The sequence below is a fragment of the Oreochromis aureus genome, linkage group 5 (genome assembly GCF_013358895.1).
Source record: "Oreochromis aureus strain Israel breed Guangdong linkage group 5, ZZ_aureus, whole genome shotgun sequence".
Lineage (NCBI taxonomy): Eukaryota > Metazoa > Chordata > Actinopteri > Cichliformes > Cichlidae > Oreochromis > Oreochromis aureus.
In genome coordinates, this window is record NC_052946.1 from 18561003 (window position 1) to 18579419 (window position 18417).

The 18417-nt window shown below is 40.6% G+C and overlaps 1 protein-coding gene across 1 annotated transcript; it reads right to left on the reverse strand.

Moving 5' to 3' along the window:
• Positions 1–1520: 1520 nt before the first annotated feature.
• Positions 1521–9860, reverse strand: gata2b (GATA binding protein 2b). Its single transcript, XM_031757109.1, has 6 exons — positions 9729–9860; positions 9054–9480; positions 7903–8490; positions 6051–6196; positions 3362–3487; positions 1521–2509 (listed from the first exon to the last, which is right to left on the reverse strand). Exons 2-6 carry the CDS (start codon positions 9277–9279, stop codon positions 2228–2230), a joined length of 1368 nt encoding a protein of 455 aa, XP_031612969.1. The 5' UTR covers positions 9280–9480; positions 9729–9860; the 3' UTR covers positions 1521–2227.
• Between the last annotated feature and the right edge of the window lie 8557 nt (positions 9861–18417).

An 18417-nucleotide genomic window follows, 5' to 3' on the forward strand; every position in this document is an offset into this window, starting at 1 on the left:
TTTGGTTTTACTCTCCCGAGAACAGTCAAAACAATCTGTAACCACTACAGGTGCACATTATAACCAAGTTTAAACTATTATTAATATTTAAATACGTTAGCAAGATAACAGCATGCACAAACAAACATTTGGAGCCAGCTGAATAATTTGGTTTCCCCTTCCTTTCTAGCTTGTTTTTAGTGTCTGCCATGCTGAAATTATTCACACACTGCTGAGCAGCTAGTGTAGGGTGGAGGCCCTGGGTTTGAATCCACTGGATGGCTGAGACTACATGTATGTGGAATGTGTATATTCTCTCTGTGCCAGCACTCCGGCTTTCTCCCACAGGCTGACGTTACATGCCAGGTTAATTGGTTTATTGATTATTCTAAATTGGCAGTAGGTGCGATTATGAGAGAATGACGTCTGTGTCTATGTGTCAGCCCACCTGTGATTGACTGGTGACCTGTTCACAGTGTACCCTGCCTGTGCCCTATGGCAGCTGAAATCGTTATTAAAATTGATGAATGTACAGTTGGTGTTTGGTGGTTTTATCAGAGATTTTTCACAGGGAAGGAGCCTTTGGTTGGGGATTTCTTGGGGTCGAGCATGCTTGGGACTGCTTGGGTTTAGTACCAGGAATTGGCAACATATCGTTGCTCACAGCCAGAGCACCATTGTGAAAGGACCAGTTCACATCTGGTGTAGGCAGAATTCGAAGAGGGAAGAATGATTAAAACAATACTGATACTCTCATTAAAACAGAAGATGCTCTGACTGAATTCCTCTGCCAATACTGAAAAGCAAATAATAGAAACTATTAATTTTGATCATGTTGATGATGTAGATGCACTAATATCACAATGCAGTTTGATTCCTTTTTATTTTTCCTTATTGGGGGTAATTTCTCTTTTTCAGTTACACGAATATCTTTAAATCCAATTGAGTATTGGATTTGTGACATATGAGCACACTGAGAAGAAACATAAACAATAAAGACACTAAAACACACCTTCCAGCAAAGGGGAATGGGATGAAACAACTTCTTTGATATACGAGGACTTTTTTTCATTTAAGTATAAGTTTATAAATTAATATCATGACGGAAATAAGTGTCTTTAGTCACAACTCCTAGTTTTATTTTTTATTTTTTCTATTTTTTATCGCTAACAGTATGCAACGACCACCTGATTTTGTGCTGTCTTACTCTGGATGGTGTAAGATGCGGTTATGCGATTGGTTATTTGTAGAAAAATGCAAAGATAATCTAAACACTGAAACATCAACATCAGTGTTGGACCTTATGAAGGTAAAATCGGATGATCCAATGAGGAACAAGAACACACAAAGGATGCAGATCACCTGATGTACACATGATTAATGTAAATATCAGTACACAGAAGGAAATCAGTCTTACTCTACCTGTGATTTGGACTGATTGAACTTTCATGAGGCGAAAGCTTATTTATGTGAATTTTTGTATGTATTGCCCTCTCAGAGACTTGTATATTTGATATTGAATTGACAAAAAAAACAGATAATGAACATGGTTTTTTTTATTTCTTAAGAGTATAAATGTTGACCTGCTCAGACAAAGCGCTTCAGCTAAAAATATATTTATAACTGGGATAACAGTATCCGTATTATGATTCAGGTAATATAGTCCAAAAAAAAAGAAAGAAAATAAATTATCTGAATAACAATATTACTTATAATAACAATAATTATAATAAACAGTGTCAAATTAGAATTCATAAACTTTTTCTGTTTGCTTGTTTCTTTTGTGAAAATTCCCATAAAATCGTCCATGAGAAAAAAATCCAGCATATATTCTTTTAAAGTTGCGAAGGGGATCTCTCTTTCTGGGGCACCCCCCTTTGGTCGCACATATTTACAATATTCACAGTAACTACGAACCTGTTCCGCACACGTTAAACTGCACCCAGGCCGTCAGCGAGAGCACAAGTTTGAGGTGCAATGACATTTTTGTGTTTACATGTCTGTGCCTGACTGAGAGGAAGCAGATTCGTTTTCCATCAAAATTGGTACCTATAGATCAGGAGTAAAAGGTCCTTGACCCTCATCGCACATCTTTTCTCCGACCCTCCACTGGCATCATCAGTCGAGATGAAGACACACAAACTGGGTGCCTGTAACACTGTACACACAGTCCTCTAGTTTAGACCCTCATCCCACTTCATATAACCATCTCAGATTCTTGTAGGCAACTCTACACCACCTCACCCTCTCACCCCATCGCCGTTACCATGTTAGAGTGGTGTGGGTGGCTGAATGACGGGTGTATCGGGGTGGGCGTAGGCAGCATGTGTCCAGTGTGGCTAAAAGGCGGCAAGTGGCCCATGGGCATGTGACCGAGAGAGGCGGCGCTGAAGTGAGCGCTCTTGTCGTGCAGGCTTTTTGAAAACTCCTCGTAGCTGTCGCTGGGCCGCTTGCTCTTTTTGGACTTGTTGGACATTTTGCGGTTGCGTGTCTGTATTCCTTCCTTCTTCATGGTCAGAGGCCGGTTCACCTGCACAGAGAAAGTTAGGTGAAGAGGTGAATAACGAGGTTAAAGTTTGGTTTTGGAGCTCACACGTAGAAGTATTAAATGTTTGTGAAAATAGCAAAATATATTTCAAAAGTCAAAAATCAACTATGCATTAATCCATTCCTTCTTGCTTGTCCTGTCTGTGGCCCGTTGGTTCCCACTGTAGTGTAAACCTTGTAAAACTAGTTTTGTATTTACTGGACTATAATTTTTCATCAAAATATAAATCAATATATGTCAAATCAAAGAGGACTAAAATGTCCAGTTGTTGGGGACAGTTTTCAGCTGCTAATTAATACACAATGCACTCCAGGGACTGGTCACAGCAACAGCATCATGAATCATGCATGGTGGATTAACTACAATAAACTGCAATGCACATGCTTGTCATCCAGAAGCAGCACCACTCAGTGCAATTCACTAACTACAAGTTATAAACACTGTCAGTGTTTATTAGCACAAATAATTAATTATTTGTTGTTTTTAAAGAAAAACAACAAATCCACGACCACAGAGTCCTTTTTTTATACCTTGAGCTTTAATGCTATTCATATGGAGGCTGGGCTTGTGGCAGTCCCACTATATAACAGTCCCACCATTGTGACTCTCAAGGGGATTACGCCTACCATGGAAACAATAAAGCACAAAGAAAGAAAACACCAACGAATGCAACAGTGTCTGAGAGTAAAACAAGTCTTTGTCTCTCTCTCCCCCTTTCCTCTCTGTCCTCTCCCTCTCTTTTCTGCCTCTCCTATCACTCAGCAATCAGGGTAACCTGCCCGCTCACTTCCTGCCTACTGGACCCCAAACTGGGGATCGGGGATAAAAACTTACATTGTGCAGTTTATAGTAGAGGCCGCAGGCGTTGCACACCGGGTCCCCATGCGCATTACGCCTCCAGAGTGTGGTGGTGGTCGTCTGACAGTTAGCACAACAGGTGCCTGCTCGTCTGGCTGCAGACTGTGGAAGAATAAATATCAAGCTCTGATTAGAGCACAGGCAGATAAGGCATGTATACAGAAATCTAGAATAGGCTTAACTTTCTAATCCACTGATTTATACTGTTTTGTGACATTAAGGTCACAAATGTTGACTCACAAAATTAGTTTTTATTGGACCAAAAGAAATAATAATAATAATCGAATTGTGGAGAATGCTCATGTTGTGTTCCCATGAGCATGTGTGACATTTTCAAATGCTTTGTTTTCAACCAACAGTCCAGTGACATTTAATGATGACATTCACTAACATGGAAGAATAAGAAAAACACAAGCTGGCAGTGACTGGGGTTAAAATCAGTGGATCTTTGTGACTTTTACTAATAAAATGATGATGATTGATCACTATTTGTTATTCATAAACAAATGTATTGGTGAATAATAGTGGCAGCTCTATTTAACTGATGTTAGCTATAGCTCCTCAGTGTATTCACATTTGATATAAAATGTATTAATATGATGTCATGTGGGAAATAGATTTTGATAGAGTATTTTGGTAACATCAGTGACTTCCAATTATGTTTATGCCCCGTTTTTAAAAAATAGATTTAAACGCCAAATGAATCTGGCGTCATACGTCACACCTGATTGCTTTTAGCTGAATCCTGACTTTAAATGTTCCAGTAATTGGTACTTCACTAAAAATAAAGTGTGACGTCGACACGTCGTTTAAGCATTTTTCCAGCTTTTTTCTTTTTCTTTTTTTTTCTGTGAACAGAGTGAAAGTAAGCGTACCCGGGGTGCACTGTGGCACACATCAACAGTTAAGCTTTGCCTCTTCTCCTTTTGTTTTTAAAAAAAAAAAAAAAATTTTAATGAAATGAATTTGCTTTCCTTTCTCTGTAGTGGACGGAAAGCCTGACCACTAGAAAGTGAGGTCTGAACTTGCTAGCTAGTTAGGAGGCCGCAAGAGGAAGCTGGCGCTGGCCCGCCGCTTTATCTGGACCGGTCAGATATCCGGATAGGAAACAACTGGAAGGCTTCTGAATACAAGACGCATTCGGAGCTCTGCGAGCCCCGGCCGACGTATACGGAAAGCATGCGTGATATATGGTCGTATATGCATTTATTCTGTACTTAATGGCGTCGGGATTTTTTTTTTTTTTTTTTTTTTGGATATTATTATTTTTAGATAAAGCAGAGAATGAATCCTCTGCTATTATCCATCTCTGCTGAAAGGATTTAATTCGGGAAGTGACAGCCTTCAGCGCGCGTCAGCCCCTCTGATCAATGCAGGTTTTTCTCCGGCCGATTCACGTTTATATTTACAGGATTTTTAAGACGACACCTTCTCTCGTTTTTGCTCGGTCTCCATCATTAGACTTTCCTCATCTTCTTTACCATCTTTCCTTCGGTGCCAAGGTGTTTTGCGGTGCTGGTATTTCGTCGTCCCTCGCGTAGCCAGTGGGATTCAAATATTACTTCTACAGAAACGGTATTCTCATTGGAACAAATTACACTTTGACGTGTTTAACTGTATCAGTTCCCTCGGGGGCTCCTATTGTATTGATCCGCTGTGCCTTTGGTCCGAGCTTTTTAAAGCGCTCTCCTCAAATCCTGGTGTAAAATGTGGTGGTCCACACAGCTACACAGCTGCCTCCTACTGCAGCTGACAAACTGCAAACACAGCAGCTGAGCAGCTGCAGGTGGTTCCACGAATGCATTTCAGGTACAAAGATATATTTATTTATTTATTATTATTTTATTTTATTTTATTACTCTGCAGCCAAACGCTGATGCCGAAAAAAATGCAAAAACCTGGAAAGTAGCATTCTTGTTTCTTCTTTCCTTAAAATTAGATTTCACCATAACTGTGACTTTTCTTGTGTTAACTGTGTTAAACAATTGCTATATGAATTCACAGTAATCAGTGGGATGGGTGTGACATAAAGTTGGAGCTGAACGCTGACCTACTTCTCTGTGAAGCAGTTCATAATAGGAAATATCTGTTGCTGATGATTCAGTTCTACATTGTCGCTTTAAAACAATTTATCTGACAAACAGCTTTCTTTTGCCTTGTTTACACACACACACACACACACACACACACACACACACACACACACACACACACACACACACACACACACACACACACATAATCTTTACTAAAAGCCCAGTCACCATACAAATTGCCAAAATATCAGCAGCATATAGCAGCATTATGACCCATACAGTGTCAGCGAGGCTCCGAGTTGTTTTGATGGATGGTAATGATGGTCCTGCTATCAATGGCAGTATCAGAAGTAGCTGTAATAATGATAACAAAACAATTCGGAGAGACCCACTCTGCGAACAGTCTGAGCTAAAGGAGCAAGAGGTGAGTGAGAAACACAATTCCTGGAAACTGATTGGGAAAATATAACTTTCCTGGAATTGTACCTCATTCCCCTCACCCTTCACCTTACACTCTTTTATTTACTACCCTCCACAATGCATACACACAAAGACACACACACACACACACACACACACACATGCATGCATAGCTATTCAATTCCATATAAAGAGAGCAATGGACTCACCAGCCTGCGTTTAGGCTTGATCAGTGGTCTGTTCTGGCCATTCATCTTGTGGTACAGCCCACAGGCGTTGCACAGGTAGTGTCCGGTGCTGTCACGTCTCCACAGAGGTGTAGAGGTAGCTCCACAGTTTACACACTCACGGCCCTCTGAAGGAGAACACACATGGACATTTGTAAAAACTGCCACCTAATTTAGAGCTTAGCCTGTAGGCTGTATTTATTCTTGGTGTCGATGTGTGCAAGTGTGCGCGGACATGTTTCATTTAGGTGGCAAGGTTGATGTAGCAGCTCTCCCAGCAGTTGTAATTCACACTGACAAACAACTTATTTTAAGCCCATTAAAGGTAAAATAACCTGCTTTTGTATCAAGTGATGCTTTATTTAGACGAGTAAATTATATCTAAATGTGTTATACTAGACAATGAAGTGACTCTTTCACAATTTACACTATCAGATGCACAAAAGAGCCAAAAGCTGAATTTATTGTTCATCTCTGCTTCATCCTCAATTTCCAAGGCTTCAACATCAAGTCTTCTTTTTCTTCTAAAATAAGTCTTGACATAAAACGCCTGTGACACAACATTAAATACATTTAATTATTTTCAAGTATTTAAAAATAATTATGTTGTTGTCAAAGAAATACACTTGTAGCCAGTTAGGATTTCATACGTTATAAGAATAATAATTAATAAAAAGGTAGTTTGGGTTTCCCTGCACTTTATCTCTGGTAATAAGTTGGTCAAACACAATCAGGCTTGAAGCTGATCTGTTATCAAATAACAATCAGGACAATGTATTAATGTCTTATGTAACAGAGAAGCGACTCTTAGCCTAAATACTGAGGTTTTTGGCTCCGTGCGCCTGCGGATCATCCTTTCACACCTCTGGGCTGGATCCAGTTCACTGTTCGCGCGGCCAGCTCAGGCAATTACAAAGTCACCCTCAGCAAAAGAGATTTATCAAAGTGGCTCTGTGCTGGAGATCTGTGGAGTGTATGCTCCGGTCTGTAACATCATTCACTCCGAGAAAACGCCGATAAAAGAATTTATTTAGTAGTTGTTTTTCTACTTGTGTTTCCCAAATGTGAAAAATTAATGAGGCAATCAGCACAGCGTGCACATAACAACTGACTGGCTGTGTTTAGTGTAAATTGCGGAGGAACTCAGTGCAGAATTAGGACGTAATTCATAAACAGACATTTTTTAAATATATTAAACTGATTTATACTCTTACAATGTGGATGACAGTAAAAGACCTGTGAAAATAAACGTCCTAAAACGGCGTCTGGTTAAGGTTGTATTCTCTTGGTAAATGGTGCTCCTCTAAATGTTTAAAATTATTTTTATTTAATTTTATTTAATAGCAGCTGTTGTGTTGGTGGTGATACTAATTGTGGCATTCAAAAACTACTCTAGACTTAATAAACAGTTGGCTTGTAATTTTTTATTGACTGGCCATAATTACCAGGAGTGAAAAATCAGTTTATAAAACTATTAACAAATTGCGTGAATTTAAAGGAGGTTAGAAATCGCCAAAGCCAAACGAGTTACACAAACCAAGATTTCTGCTTCCTAAGTAAAAACGCCCAAACAGCAGAGCGCCACAGATCATTTTAAAAACGCATACATCGCGTTACTTCGTGATTTCTCTAGAGTTAAACAACCTTTAGGTTTAGTTTAGGCTGGTAAAAAAATAAAATAAAATAAAAAAATAAACTGAACCGCTTAAACAGCAGTCCTGCAATAAGATCGTTACATAAACCAGAGACAGACTTTACATACAGGTTCTGGCTGTGTATTTTCACATTTACGTTGTTTTATGTGTGTATTTAAATGTGTGTGAGCTGGACTCACCGGTGCAGGACCTTGTCTTGCCTTTGTTCTTGGGAGTGAAGCTGGATGAGCCCAGCAGGCTGCCCGGGTGGAACAGGCTGCTGCCGTACTCGTGGGCCGCTGGGAAAGAGTAGGGAGCATACGTCGGTATGGGGTGGTGGGTGGTGGGGGTCTGGGCGTTCATAGAGGCCAGGCTGCTTCTCAGCGGACTGGAGCCCTCCATCTTCATGCCCTCTGGCAGCGACACTTGGTATTTGATAGATTCCTTCTCGTCGATTCTGGTAGTGGACGACGGAGACGCAGCCCCTGGGTCCGGCGACACGTCTTTGGGTGGCGTAGGGGGGAAACTGTACAGATGAGTGCCGGAGTGGGACTGCGGCGTTAAAGAGGATGCTGAGACCGTGTTTGAACTGCTGCTGCACGGGTAAACGGCGGAGAGAGCGCCGGGGGACGCAGAGCCAGGGTGATGCAGGCTGGGCTTACTGAAGGGGCTCACGGCCCAGGCGTTGTGGTGGTGAGCCGAGAGGGCAGGTTTTCCCCCGTCCAGCCACGAAATCCCCGGGCTGTGAAGGAGATGAGGCCGGCAGACCTGAGTCCCCGTCAGACGAGCTGTGAAGCAGAAGCAAACTTGTTATTGTGGGGCCGATTCAGACTTTGGCGGCTGCAGGTTTAGAGGAAGAAATAGCAAAGACTTGTTGATACACAGGCCTGATTTAATCATGTTAATAAAGTAGCATAATATCTTTGTAACAGAAATGACCACAGTATCCTCTGAACTATGCGTGCGTAAAAGCAGGTTAAGTCCAGACTGCACTGCAAATATTCTAATCTAACAAATTAAATAAAAACAAATAAACTATCCAGACTGTGAAATACAGAAGCACAAACATTTGGGTCAATGTAAAATGCCCCAGTTTATAAGAATCATAAGCCTGCGATGTATTTATAGGCAACATAAAATAGAAAATAAATTAACATTAAGTTTTCACAACAACCTGCAGGTAAATTTCAGGTAAACTACTGCCTTTTTAATGCCGTGACAAACATCAACTCAGCGCACACGTAGAAATGTGTTTTCTCTTTTGTTTCTGACAGACTCCCGATAAGCCAGCTGTTCCTGAGTTTCTGTGTTTATTTGTTGAAGTTGCACGCCTGCGTTAACTCCATCTTACCGTGCGCCTGGCTGTAGGACACTCTGGCCCTGGCAGGGTTGGGGTAGTATGGGTTTCCTTGTGAGTCCAGGTGATTAAAGAAAACATCCACCTCATCCGGAGGCAGGAGCTGCGCCGTGGGCTCCATGTAGTTGTGCCCCAGGCCGGGATGGTGAGAGTCTGGGTGTTGTCCGTTCAGCACGGCGTGGGGATGTACCCAGCGGGGCTGATCGGCCGCCACGTCCATCTCTGTGGCTCTCTGTAGCGCGTTCACAAAATCAAACGATATCCAGGTAGGAAGGGCACAGAATACCCCTGAAATATCTCTCCTTCACGAGGTTTTCACTCTTGTCCACTCACAGCACAGAGCTGGAGCTTTGGTTTTCGTCCCTCCCTAATTCAGCTCCTCTCCTCTCCTGAACATTCAGTCGAGTTTGACACTGGAAACCTGCAACAAGTAAACATCACAGGTTAATATTTAAAAAGCAGAGGTATTGTGCAGGCTTGTAGGCATCGGTGCACTAAATGCAGATCGTATGGATGAATCTGGTGCATTAATGATGCAGCGATAGCAAAAGACAAAAACAAACAAAAAAACAAAAAACCCAAAACACACACATCATTCAACACATCATTCTTTATACCCATCCACAGGCTGATATTCTGCTGTGCGACAATAAGGTAAACATATCTTACCTTTGACAATATTTTGTCTACAGTATCCGGTCGGGTGACTCCTCTGGAAAACGGCTGTCTGTCCGCGTTTGCTGCTGCAGGTTCTCTACAGTTTACGATTGTGTTTGTCAGAGTAAACTCTGTCCACTGGGACTTAAAGCAACACGTATAACTGTGGCTGACAGCGCGGGGCCTGGCTTGTTAAGCTCATGGGCGGAGTCTCCAATAAAGCTTGGACCCAGCCAATTGAAAACTACCTCCGCAAAACCTCAGAGGCAGCGCCTGCGCCCAGAAAATCACGGAGACATTTCTGTAATATTCCTGCAGACATTGTCTGGCTGCTTGAGGCCAGGCGTGTGCAACTTTTATTGAATTTTAGGTCACACGCTGCTTAAAATTCGCCAAAAATACATTTTTAAAATGTTACGTGCATTTAGAATCAGTGTGAAATATAAAGCCCCCCAAGTCTACATGCATTTCAGCCACCGTGGCTAAGAGATCAGCTGCAACAAATCAGTATTTCTTGTTCGAGTGTGTCAGTCTGTTGCCGCATCTTATTTTGCAGGCGGTTTATTACATGAGACAGCTCCGTATACGGCGAGCTGCTGTTTAATTAAGAAAGGTGGGCTGATCATTTTCTTTAATGTATACATTAATGTTCCGATGAAGAAAGCATACTGACAGCGTCAGAAATGTTTATTAATCACCTTTTTATGTAGCCAGTTATAAAATGAAGGAGTCAGTATTGCGATTTTATTTGTGGTTCCGCCTGATTTTTTTCAAATATGTTTTTTTAATGTTTTGTTTTGCTGTGTGCAGGCTGAAAGCTCTCTCTCTCCCCCTCTCGCTCTCTCTCTCTCTCTCCTCGCTGCATGATTGACAGACAATAATTGGAGAGGGAGCGCGTGCAGCCCCGGCCGGCAAACGCTGCCGCCTGCTTGACGCCGTCTCCTGACGTCAGTGCATCTTAGTGAAGAAAAAACAGATTCAGCAGGACATGAACTTTTTCCAAGGCTGAGGGACCAGCGGAGAGAGAGAGAGATTTATCAGACTGTACTGTAGTCCCAGCGGATGAACTCGAGGAAGGACACTGCAACTGATATTTACACTTTGGGAGCATTAATAATACATCAAGTACATCCTCCTGACCCTGCTGTGATTTCGAAGAACAGGCCAACAACCGCCAATCGAACAGCGAAGTTAGGGAAGAGGGCAGATTAAAGATTAGATTAGATTAGATTAAAAAGTTTGACAGTTTAAAAATCCCCATTAGTTGTTTTTTTTTTGCAAACGCTCATTAAAGTTGTTACTTGTTTGGTATATTGGTTTATATCAGCAGATTATCAACTTTGAATCACTACAGAACGGGTATAAGAAATTGTTCTGTGTATATATATAGATAGATAGATAGATAGATAGATAGATAGATAGATAGATAGATAGATAGATAGATAGATAGATAGATAGATAGATAGATAGATAGATAGATAGATAGATAGATATATCTATATATATATTCGTTTTAAGCAGTATATTAAGAGGACATCCAAAGCATAAAGAAAGCAGAGAATACCAGAGGGACAAGTGAGCAGTATTAGAGCTCATCAGCATGATAATGTGGAAATACACATGCTTTGAGTGTGAGCCCTTTTGATCTGGCCTGGCGATAAAAACCTTATCGGCGGCGAACATCCACTTCCATTTTAGGACTTGACATTAATTCTATCCACCCTTTTATTTACGGCTCTTTTTCTCACACGAGCCCAGGAGAAAGAGAGAGGTCGCTCCCCGATTCAGCTCTGAGAATTTCATTATAGGGCGACTATTGAAAAAGGAAGTGGTTCCCCTCATAATGAACGCCGAGCAGACTCACAGAAAATAGAGTAAAATAAAGTAAAATAAAAAAATTCTAAACTTGTTACACATAAATGCAATGATCTACGCGAAATCACAAATTATTATTATTATTATTATTATTATTATTATTATTATTATTATTGCTTTTATTTTCTGCTTTTATTTTTTTGCTTTTAATTATTTTCAAGTGCCTGTTACATTGATGTGTGCGTGTGAGATTGAGGGAGAGAGAAAGAGAAATCCAATGCTGGTGGGATCCTTGGATCCCCTGATTATAGCCCATCCCGGGGTAATTTTTCATCGGTGCTGGCTAATCTTTGTTCTTTGTGAAGATAATAAATAGCCTAATCGTTATCAGCGAGCTGCTGGAGGTGTCGGGGAGAATGAGGCTGATCGGCCCGGGAAATAGGCTCCAAAGTGCCGCGGAATAAATGGCATTTCTTATCTCTCTCTCCCAGATTATCGCCGCCTTTTCAAACTCGCACAACAAATACATCTAATGCAGCGAATGCATCACTTATACTGGACTAGATCTGTGTGAATGATTGATAGATAAATAGATAGAGAGGAGGGGGGCGGCGTGGGGTGATGCTGGCTATTATTTACAAGTTTAATGTTGTGCATGTGCAAAGTCTTTATTCGGTGCATTTGACAGCATAAATACAGCTTGGCTTCCCATTATTTTGGGGTTATCTGCAGGAGCCATCTGAGGTTCCGGCTCTTTGTTGTGGGATATCTAATTTCTTTCATCTTGGATTTGACTGCATAAGAGTTAAACAGACGCAGCCGCTTCCAAGCAGAGAGAAGAAGAAGAAGAAGAAAAAACTGAATAATGTTTTCACGTGTTGGAAATTTTGCAAATGGAATAAGCAGGCAATAGAGGTACTGACCCGCGCAACGGTTTGGTAACAGCGCAGAGATTGATATTTGTTTATTTAATCAGTCATGATCATGGCTGAAATCCTGCATGACTCCATTTGGTTTGAAAAACCTGCTGCTCATTTGAATAACAGAATAAAAATGTTTGGTATGTTTGGATGAAATTGGGCTATTCCGAAATTTTCCCATAGCCCCAAGTTGAAAAGCAAATTTCAACAAAGAGAACGGTTCTACCATTATTTGCGATTTCTGCTAGGGTTCATTCAGGGCTTCATTCAAAGAAAAGGAAAATCAGTGTTCCGTCATGCAGACAAAAAGAATAAGAGGAACCCTTTTTTTGTTGTTGTTGTACTGTGGATACGTGTGTTCGTGGGGAGTGACCGGTTAATGCAGAAAAAAAGGTATTTTCCAATATATACAAACTGGATGCTTAATAACTTGGCAGCTGCAGCAGGCCTGGGTGCTGCTGATGGTCTCCAGGGTAACGCAGATAACAGCGCAGTCATTTTCCATATCGTACAGTCTATTATATTCAAGGATTAGTTCTCCTTCCCGAAAAGGTCAAACAGAAAGTCAAACCAGGCAAGAGTGCTCCTCCTCTCCTCGCTCCACTCTCCCTGCAATGACAGAGCATTTCCCATTTCTTTCCACCCCCCTTTTTCATATTACACCAGTGTGAGGGCCTTTGCTCGGATGCTTTGATAGATGCAAGCATCGCATAGCAGACAACAAACCTCTTTGCATGTTCCTAATAGCACTTATTCTGAGTTGAAGACTGTGACAAATTATATAAGGCTTCAAAGTGAGGTAGCATATCAGTCTTTGCAAACCCCTTCAAGTTGTGCCCAAGTCTGAGAGAAGATAGGGGTAGGTTGATGACTTCCGCACAGACGTAATCACAGTCCTTCAAACGCTGCGGGTAATCTGCCTGCACAGGTTACCCTAAAGTATATATTTTGAAGGCAGTTGAGTTAAAAAGTCTTTTCTTCTTCTTCCTTTCAGAGCTGATTGCTGAAACATCACAGCGGTGTGTGACAGTTACTCCTGAAGTCAAAAGTTTTCCTTTTATAGCAAGTTTTTTGCGACAGGTCATTCAGTGCACATGATTTAACATTAATGGAAATGAATAAATGAATGAATAAAGGGTGAGTTTAGAAACACTTAAAGATTAGATTAGATTCTGTAGTCAATAAAAAAATAATAGGAAAATAAGTTCCTTAAAGTAGTGGGTCTAATTTAAAAAAAAACAAAAAACTGATGTAATTCTCAATTTCATTTTATTCAAAGTTAATTTTAAAACAATGTTTTGTTTTTTTATTTGATTTTTTTCTATATTAGAATTTTAGCATCATTCGAATTTGTTTGATTTCATGGATAATTAAATGTTTAGATAATTTAATTATTTGAATTAAAATTCAATTTAAATTAGTTAAAATTTAATGTATTTTCTGATTTTATTGGATTGAGCATACAGTGACAGTCAATGTTCAGGAATCCTTTTAAATAAAGTGAATACATTAAAAATTACAAACATGACATCCATTTAAAAAAAAGTCTCTCAGTGAGTGTTGCTTTCAGCAGCTTTTTGAATAACTTGTTAGAGCTAGACTAACTTTTGGCCTGCAGGACTCCTAATGGTAAGACAAAACTGCTGCAGATTGAAATAATCAGGCAGACAGTGACACCTAGGGGAGAGTAGTAGTTCTGTTCACCTTGATTGGGAAGATTCAGATCCTGCTTCATTTTATATCCAGAAATTAATCTACCAAAAAAAAGGGGGGGAAGTGCGATACCTGATGGTTTAAAAAGGCGAATGACTGGATCTTTGTATTTTTCACCACCATCATCCAGAAAACAAATGTGCCACAATGCTTTTGAGAGAAAGCTGTTCATCCCTTAAAGTGTCAGAGACTTACAGGATCTATTCCGAGGAGCAGAGATGCTGTAATCTTTCCTTTTCCTTATGCACAGTTTACACTTTATAAAAATAACCATAGTTAGGCCGCTGTCCTTCATGCTTTGCAAGCTGCTGAGCAGTGAGGTTAACAAAACGGGCCCAGCAGCCTCAGCACTTTAATAGTGTCATTAACAGATTCTTATTTACACTCTAATCCAGTAATGTGTTTTAACGTATGCCCACTGTGGTGACCCCTTGTGACAACAGAGCAGGAGAAAGTAGCTTTTTATTCTGTAATTACTGATTCTTCCCTATTCTCTAAACTCCTGCTGTCCACACATCTCAGTAAAAGACTATTTCAGCATCTTGAATATCTTTAAATATTCTCATTTGATCTTGCATTTCTCTCTGTGTAGCTTTTCTTAGTCATTACAGGTCAGAGGTTCACTTCCTGCCCAGAGAGCAGCAGGATGTGAGAGTTTACAACACCTTGTCACTAACCACTTGTCAATCAATCTCTGTTTCACTGCAGCTGTCCTGGGAGTTATAGAATTCAAAACAACCTTTTCTCCCCCCTCAAACTTCGAGTGTTCATCAATTTCACTTCATCATTCTTTTGTTTTGTCTTTGTGCTAATCCAGTTCCTGTGGGTAGAGTGAGTGTACGTCCGAGTGCGCAGTGTATATGTTAAGGTGTGCGCTCAGTAAGGACTGTTCAGGGAAAATGGCCAGAAGTAAAACTAAAGGCTGAATTTAATAGTGACTTGTAACTTTTTCTACATTTTCTGTAATTAGGACACCAAACTGAATAAGATAAATATGTTCACAGTTTAAAGGGAGATTCTCTGTGCCAATTCATCAAGTTCAGCTTCAGGCCAAAATCAGCAGTGAAGGGTGTGATGAAGGTGTGAACTGAATTTCACAACAATCCATCCGATAGTTGGTAAGAAATTCGTCAAAAAGACAAACTCATTTTGGGAAAAATGAGGCTGATAACTGCACAATGCCCCTTGTATATTTCTGTTTCTGTCAGTCAGCCAGGAATCTTTAATCTTTAATGAGTTTTTCACAGATGAAATCAAGTAAAGTTAACCTCCAGAAATAGTCAGAGGAAATTTATCACCATCTATATGACAGAGACTTTGATGGATTTTATGAGGGCTTCAATAAGAAATTTACAATCAAAAGTTTTGACCAGAAGAAATCAGTCTGGAGCTGCAAAACATATTCCAGCTTTAAGATGAGAGTGACACAGCTTATTTATCTACTTTAATGTTGCATTTGCATGCAATAATATCATGTTTTGTTGCTGTTATGAACTTACAGAAGTAATCTTTATTACCGATTTTAAAATGCTTTAAAAATATTTTTAATTTCCATTCATCTTATTATTCATCTAGTTTTTCGTTATGTGGCTCTGGGAGCCACAGGCTCGAGACCCTTGGACCAAACATACATTTTTTGCATCCTCTGCATTTACATGTGCATGTGTCCTGGTACAGCGTGTGTTTTTGCATCTCTCTGCTCATTCCGTGTCTGATCCTCGATGATTTCCCGTCTATAAATCCCCAGACTTTCTGCTTTGCTTAAGCTGATTCTACAGAGCTAACCCATCCTACATGTCACACGCACATCAGACACAGAGGCGCTGAAAAAAAGACATCTGATCCATTCCTGTCTCTTACTTGGTCTTTGTGTAAAAAGATGCCTACAGCGCACACACACACACACACACACACACACACACACACACACACACACACACACAATAACAAAAGAAAATCTCGTAGCATTTAGAGAAATTCAGTGTGGCTTTTGCGGCTGCTCAGGCAGAAGACAGTGAAGTCATCAGAGTGGAGTGACAGAGTGTGTGTGTGTGTGTGTGTGTGTGTGTGTGTGTGTGTGTGTGTGTGTCTGTGTGTGTGTGTTTTCCCTCTTTGCCACAACTTTCTGCAGGTGCAAGAGAGAAAGCTACAGAGAGAAGAGAAACACAGCTGACCATTGGGCTGCTTTACCACATCCTTCATACTGAACTTTACTTTACAAACACACACACACATGCGCTCATGCACACATGTACACATTACACACATTCATTCTTTCTCTCTCAGTATTCATATTTCATAATTTGACAAACACAGTGTGCATATTTAAAGGATTTACTGGATTATTAATTGTGAAAGGTCTTCCTGGTATATTATAATGAGCTGCTTCTGACCTCCTGGAGGTCGCCCGCATGAATTTTGGTGTCAGCAGGTATTATCAGATTAGATAATCCTTTGATTCAAAAAACTGCGTCTGCCTGATCAGCACTCTCAATCGTTTCACCTCCTCTCTTGTTATTTTCTCCGTCTTACCCTCACATCAGAGGTGGATTATTATGGAATGGCATGAGACGTAAATGCTGATGGAAGTAAAGTGCTTTGGAGCAATAATTCACGATACTGAGAGCGCGCCATGTTCCTCTCCTGTACTCGCTAAAAGAGACTGAGGCTACACAGGGCAGCGGGCAAAGGCCTGGCCACTCAGTAGATGTGAATCCAGTAAGATGCCTTTGGGAGATGTTAGAATGAGGAGATTTGTATCACAGCTGTGCAGCAGACAAATTTGCAGGATGGCAGCTAAAGATGAGCAAAGGAAGCACCTACATAGCATTAATGATAGCATTAATGTGGTGTTTCTAATAAAGTGCTTGTGAGCATGTAAATTCATACACATGTGAGTGAATCAGGGAACCAGCTTCCTTCTGTGTTAAAAACACTGTAGATTCATTACTATGAGCAGCACATTTAATATGCAAGTGGTCATCTAATGTTAAAGTTGCTGCTTGAAAGTATCAAGTGAAGCTTTCTTATTATACCAAAAGTTCATCAAACACTGTTTTATCAAAACTATTATAACTGATTACATAAAATTTAAATGTCATGAATGAATAATCTTAATGTAAAGCTTATTGACTTTATTTACAAGTATTCAACTTTTTTATTTAAAAAAAATGTGCTGTACCAGCAAGCTCAGCAATAATTTTAGTCTCCAAAAGATTTTAAACACGATGTGTGTTAATCACATAAATATTTAGTTAATCACAAGTTGTTGTTTTTTGTCAGTGTTAGAAAAAAAAACCAAAACCCTGCAGTGCCTCTGCTCCCTGCCTGCAAACCCTCTCCACCTCCACTTTCATGCGCACATTCATGCATAAAGATGGAGCGAGGCCTGCCACTTGGCGCCCTCTGAGCCCTCCCTCCCTCCTCTCCCCTCCTCACCTCAGCTCCTCACCACATCAGGATACACTTGTTCTGGTGAATTCCGGTTTCAAACGGAACGCTGCCTTTCTCTGGTTTTTTGCAGGACCAGTATTAAAAGCAGGCACATGCTGTCTCTCAGTGGTCCTGTGGTCAGGGAAACAAGCCTCTAACGGCCTGTTATACTCACACACCTTTCAAACCTCACCCGCTCCTGCTTCCTCCCCACCCTCAAGCCTTCCTCCTACTCTCCTTGCACTTGACAGCCGCCATGCATGCCCTTATCGCAATGAGAGCAGATTAAAGTATGAAAAGTTCCTTCCACTGCAGGCCACTAAGTTTATCCTCCCGCCTCCTTCATGCTGTCACCTCACCAGTATCTTTTCTGCTGTGCAGTGCTGCTGAGCCCGAGGCTTATTTACACCACAGTCCACATTAACACACCTGTTTTGTGATTTTGTAAAGTCTTAATTTCAAAAACTTACATCACTGTGAGCAGATTTTGTCCTTTGACCTCCAGTACCAATGATGGCGCCCCCAGTGTTGAAAAGAGGCACGGCAACCTGAAGCCTACAGTCAAGTCAGTCAAGTCAGGGTTCTTGTGCTTTCAGCGGTTCTCTGAAACCTTATGAGTTGAACAAAACTTATGAGGCATCAAAACCCCTGAAATAATTCACATTAACATATATGGCTTCAAAAATAAGACCTTAGTTATTGTTTTTACTCATCGCACTTCACATAAACAGGCTGTAGGTTAAGCACAGTTATTGTCTCCGGGTGTTTATTTTCTGACAGAGCACAGTGTAGCTATTGTTCTTTCATGTCTATGGACACTT

Bases quoted from the DNA above. Each gene is read 5' to 3' on its own strand.
- gata2b (XM_031757109.1), bottom strand. From the start codon at position 9,279: ATGGACGTGGCGGCCGATCAGCCCCGCTGGGTACATCCCCACGCCGTG. The intron at 6,197-7,902 runs GTGAGTCCAGCT...GTTCTCCTTCAG, and splicing joins CAAGACAAGGTCCTGCACCG to AGGGCCGTGAGTGTGTAAAC. The intron at 2,510-3,361 runs GTAAGTTTTTAT...TTCTCTGTGCAG, and splicing joins TCTACTATAAACTGCACAAT to GTGAACCGGCCTCTGACCAT.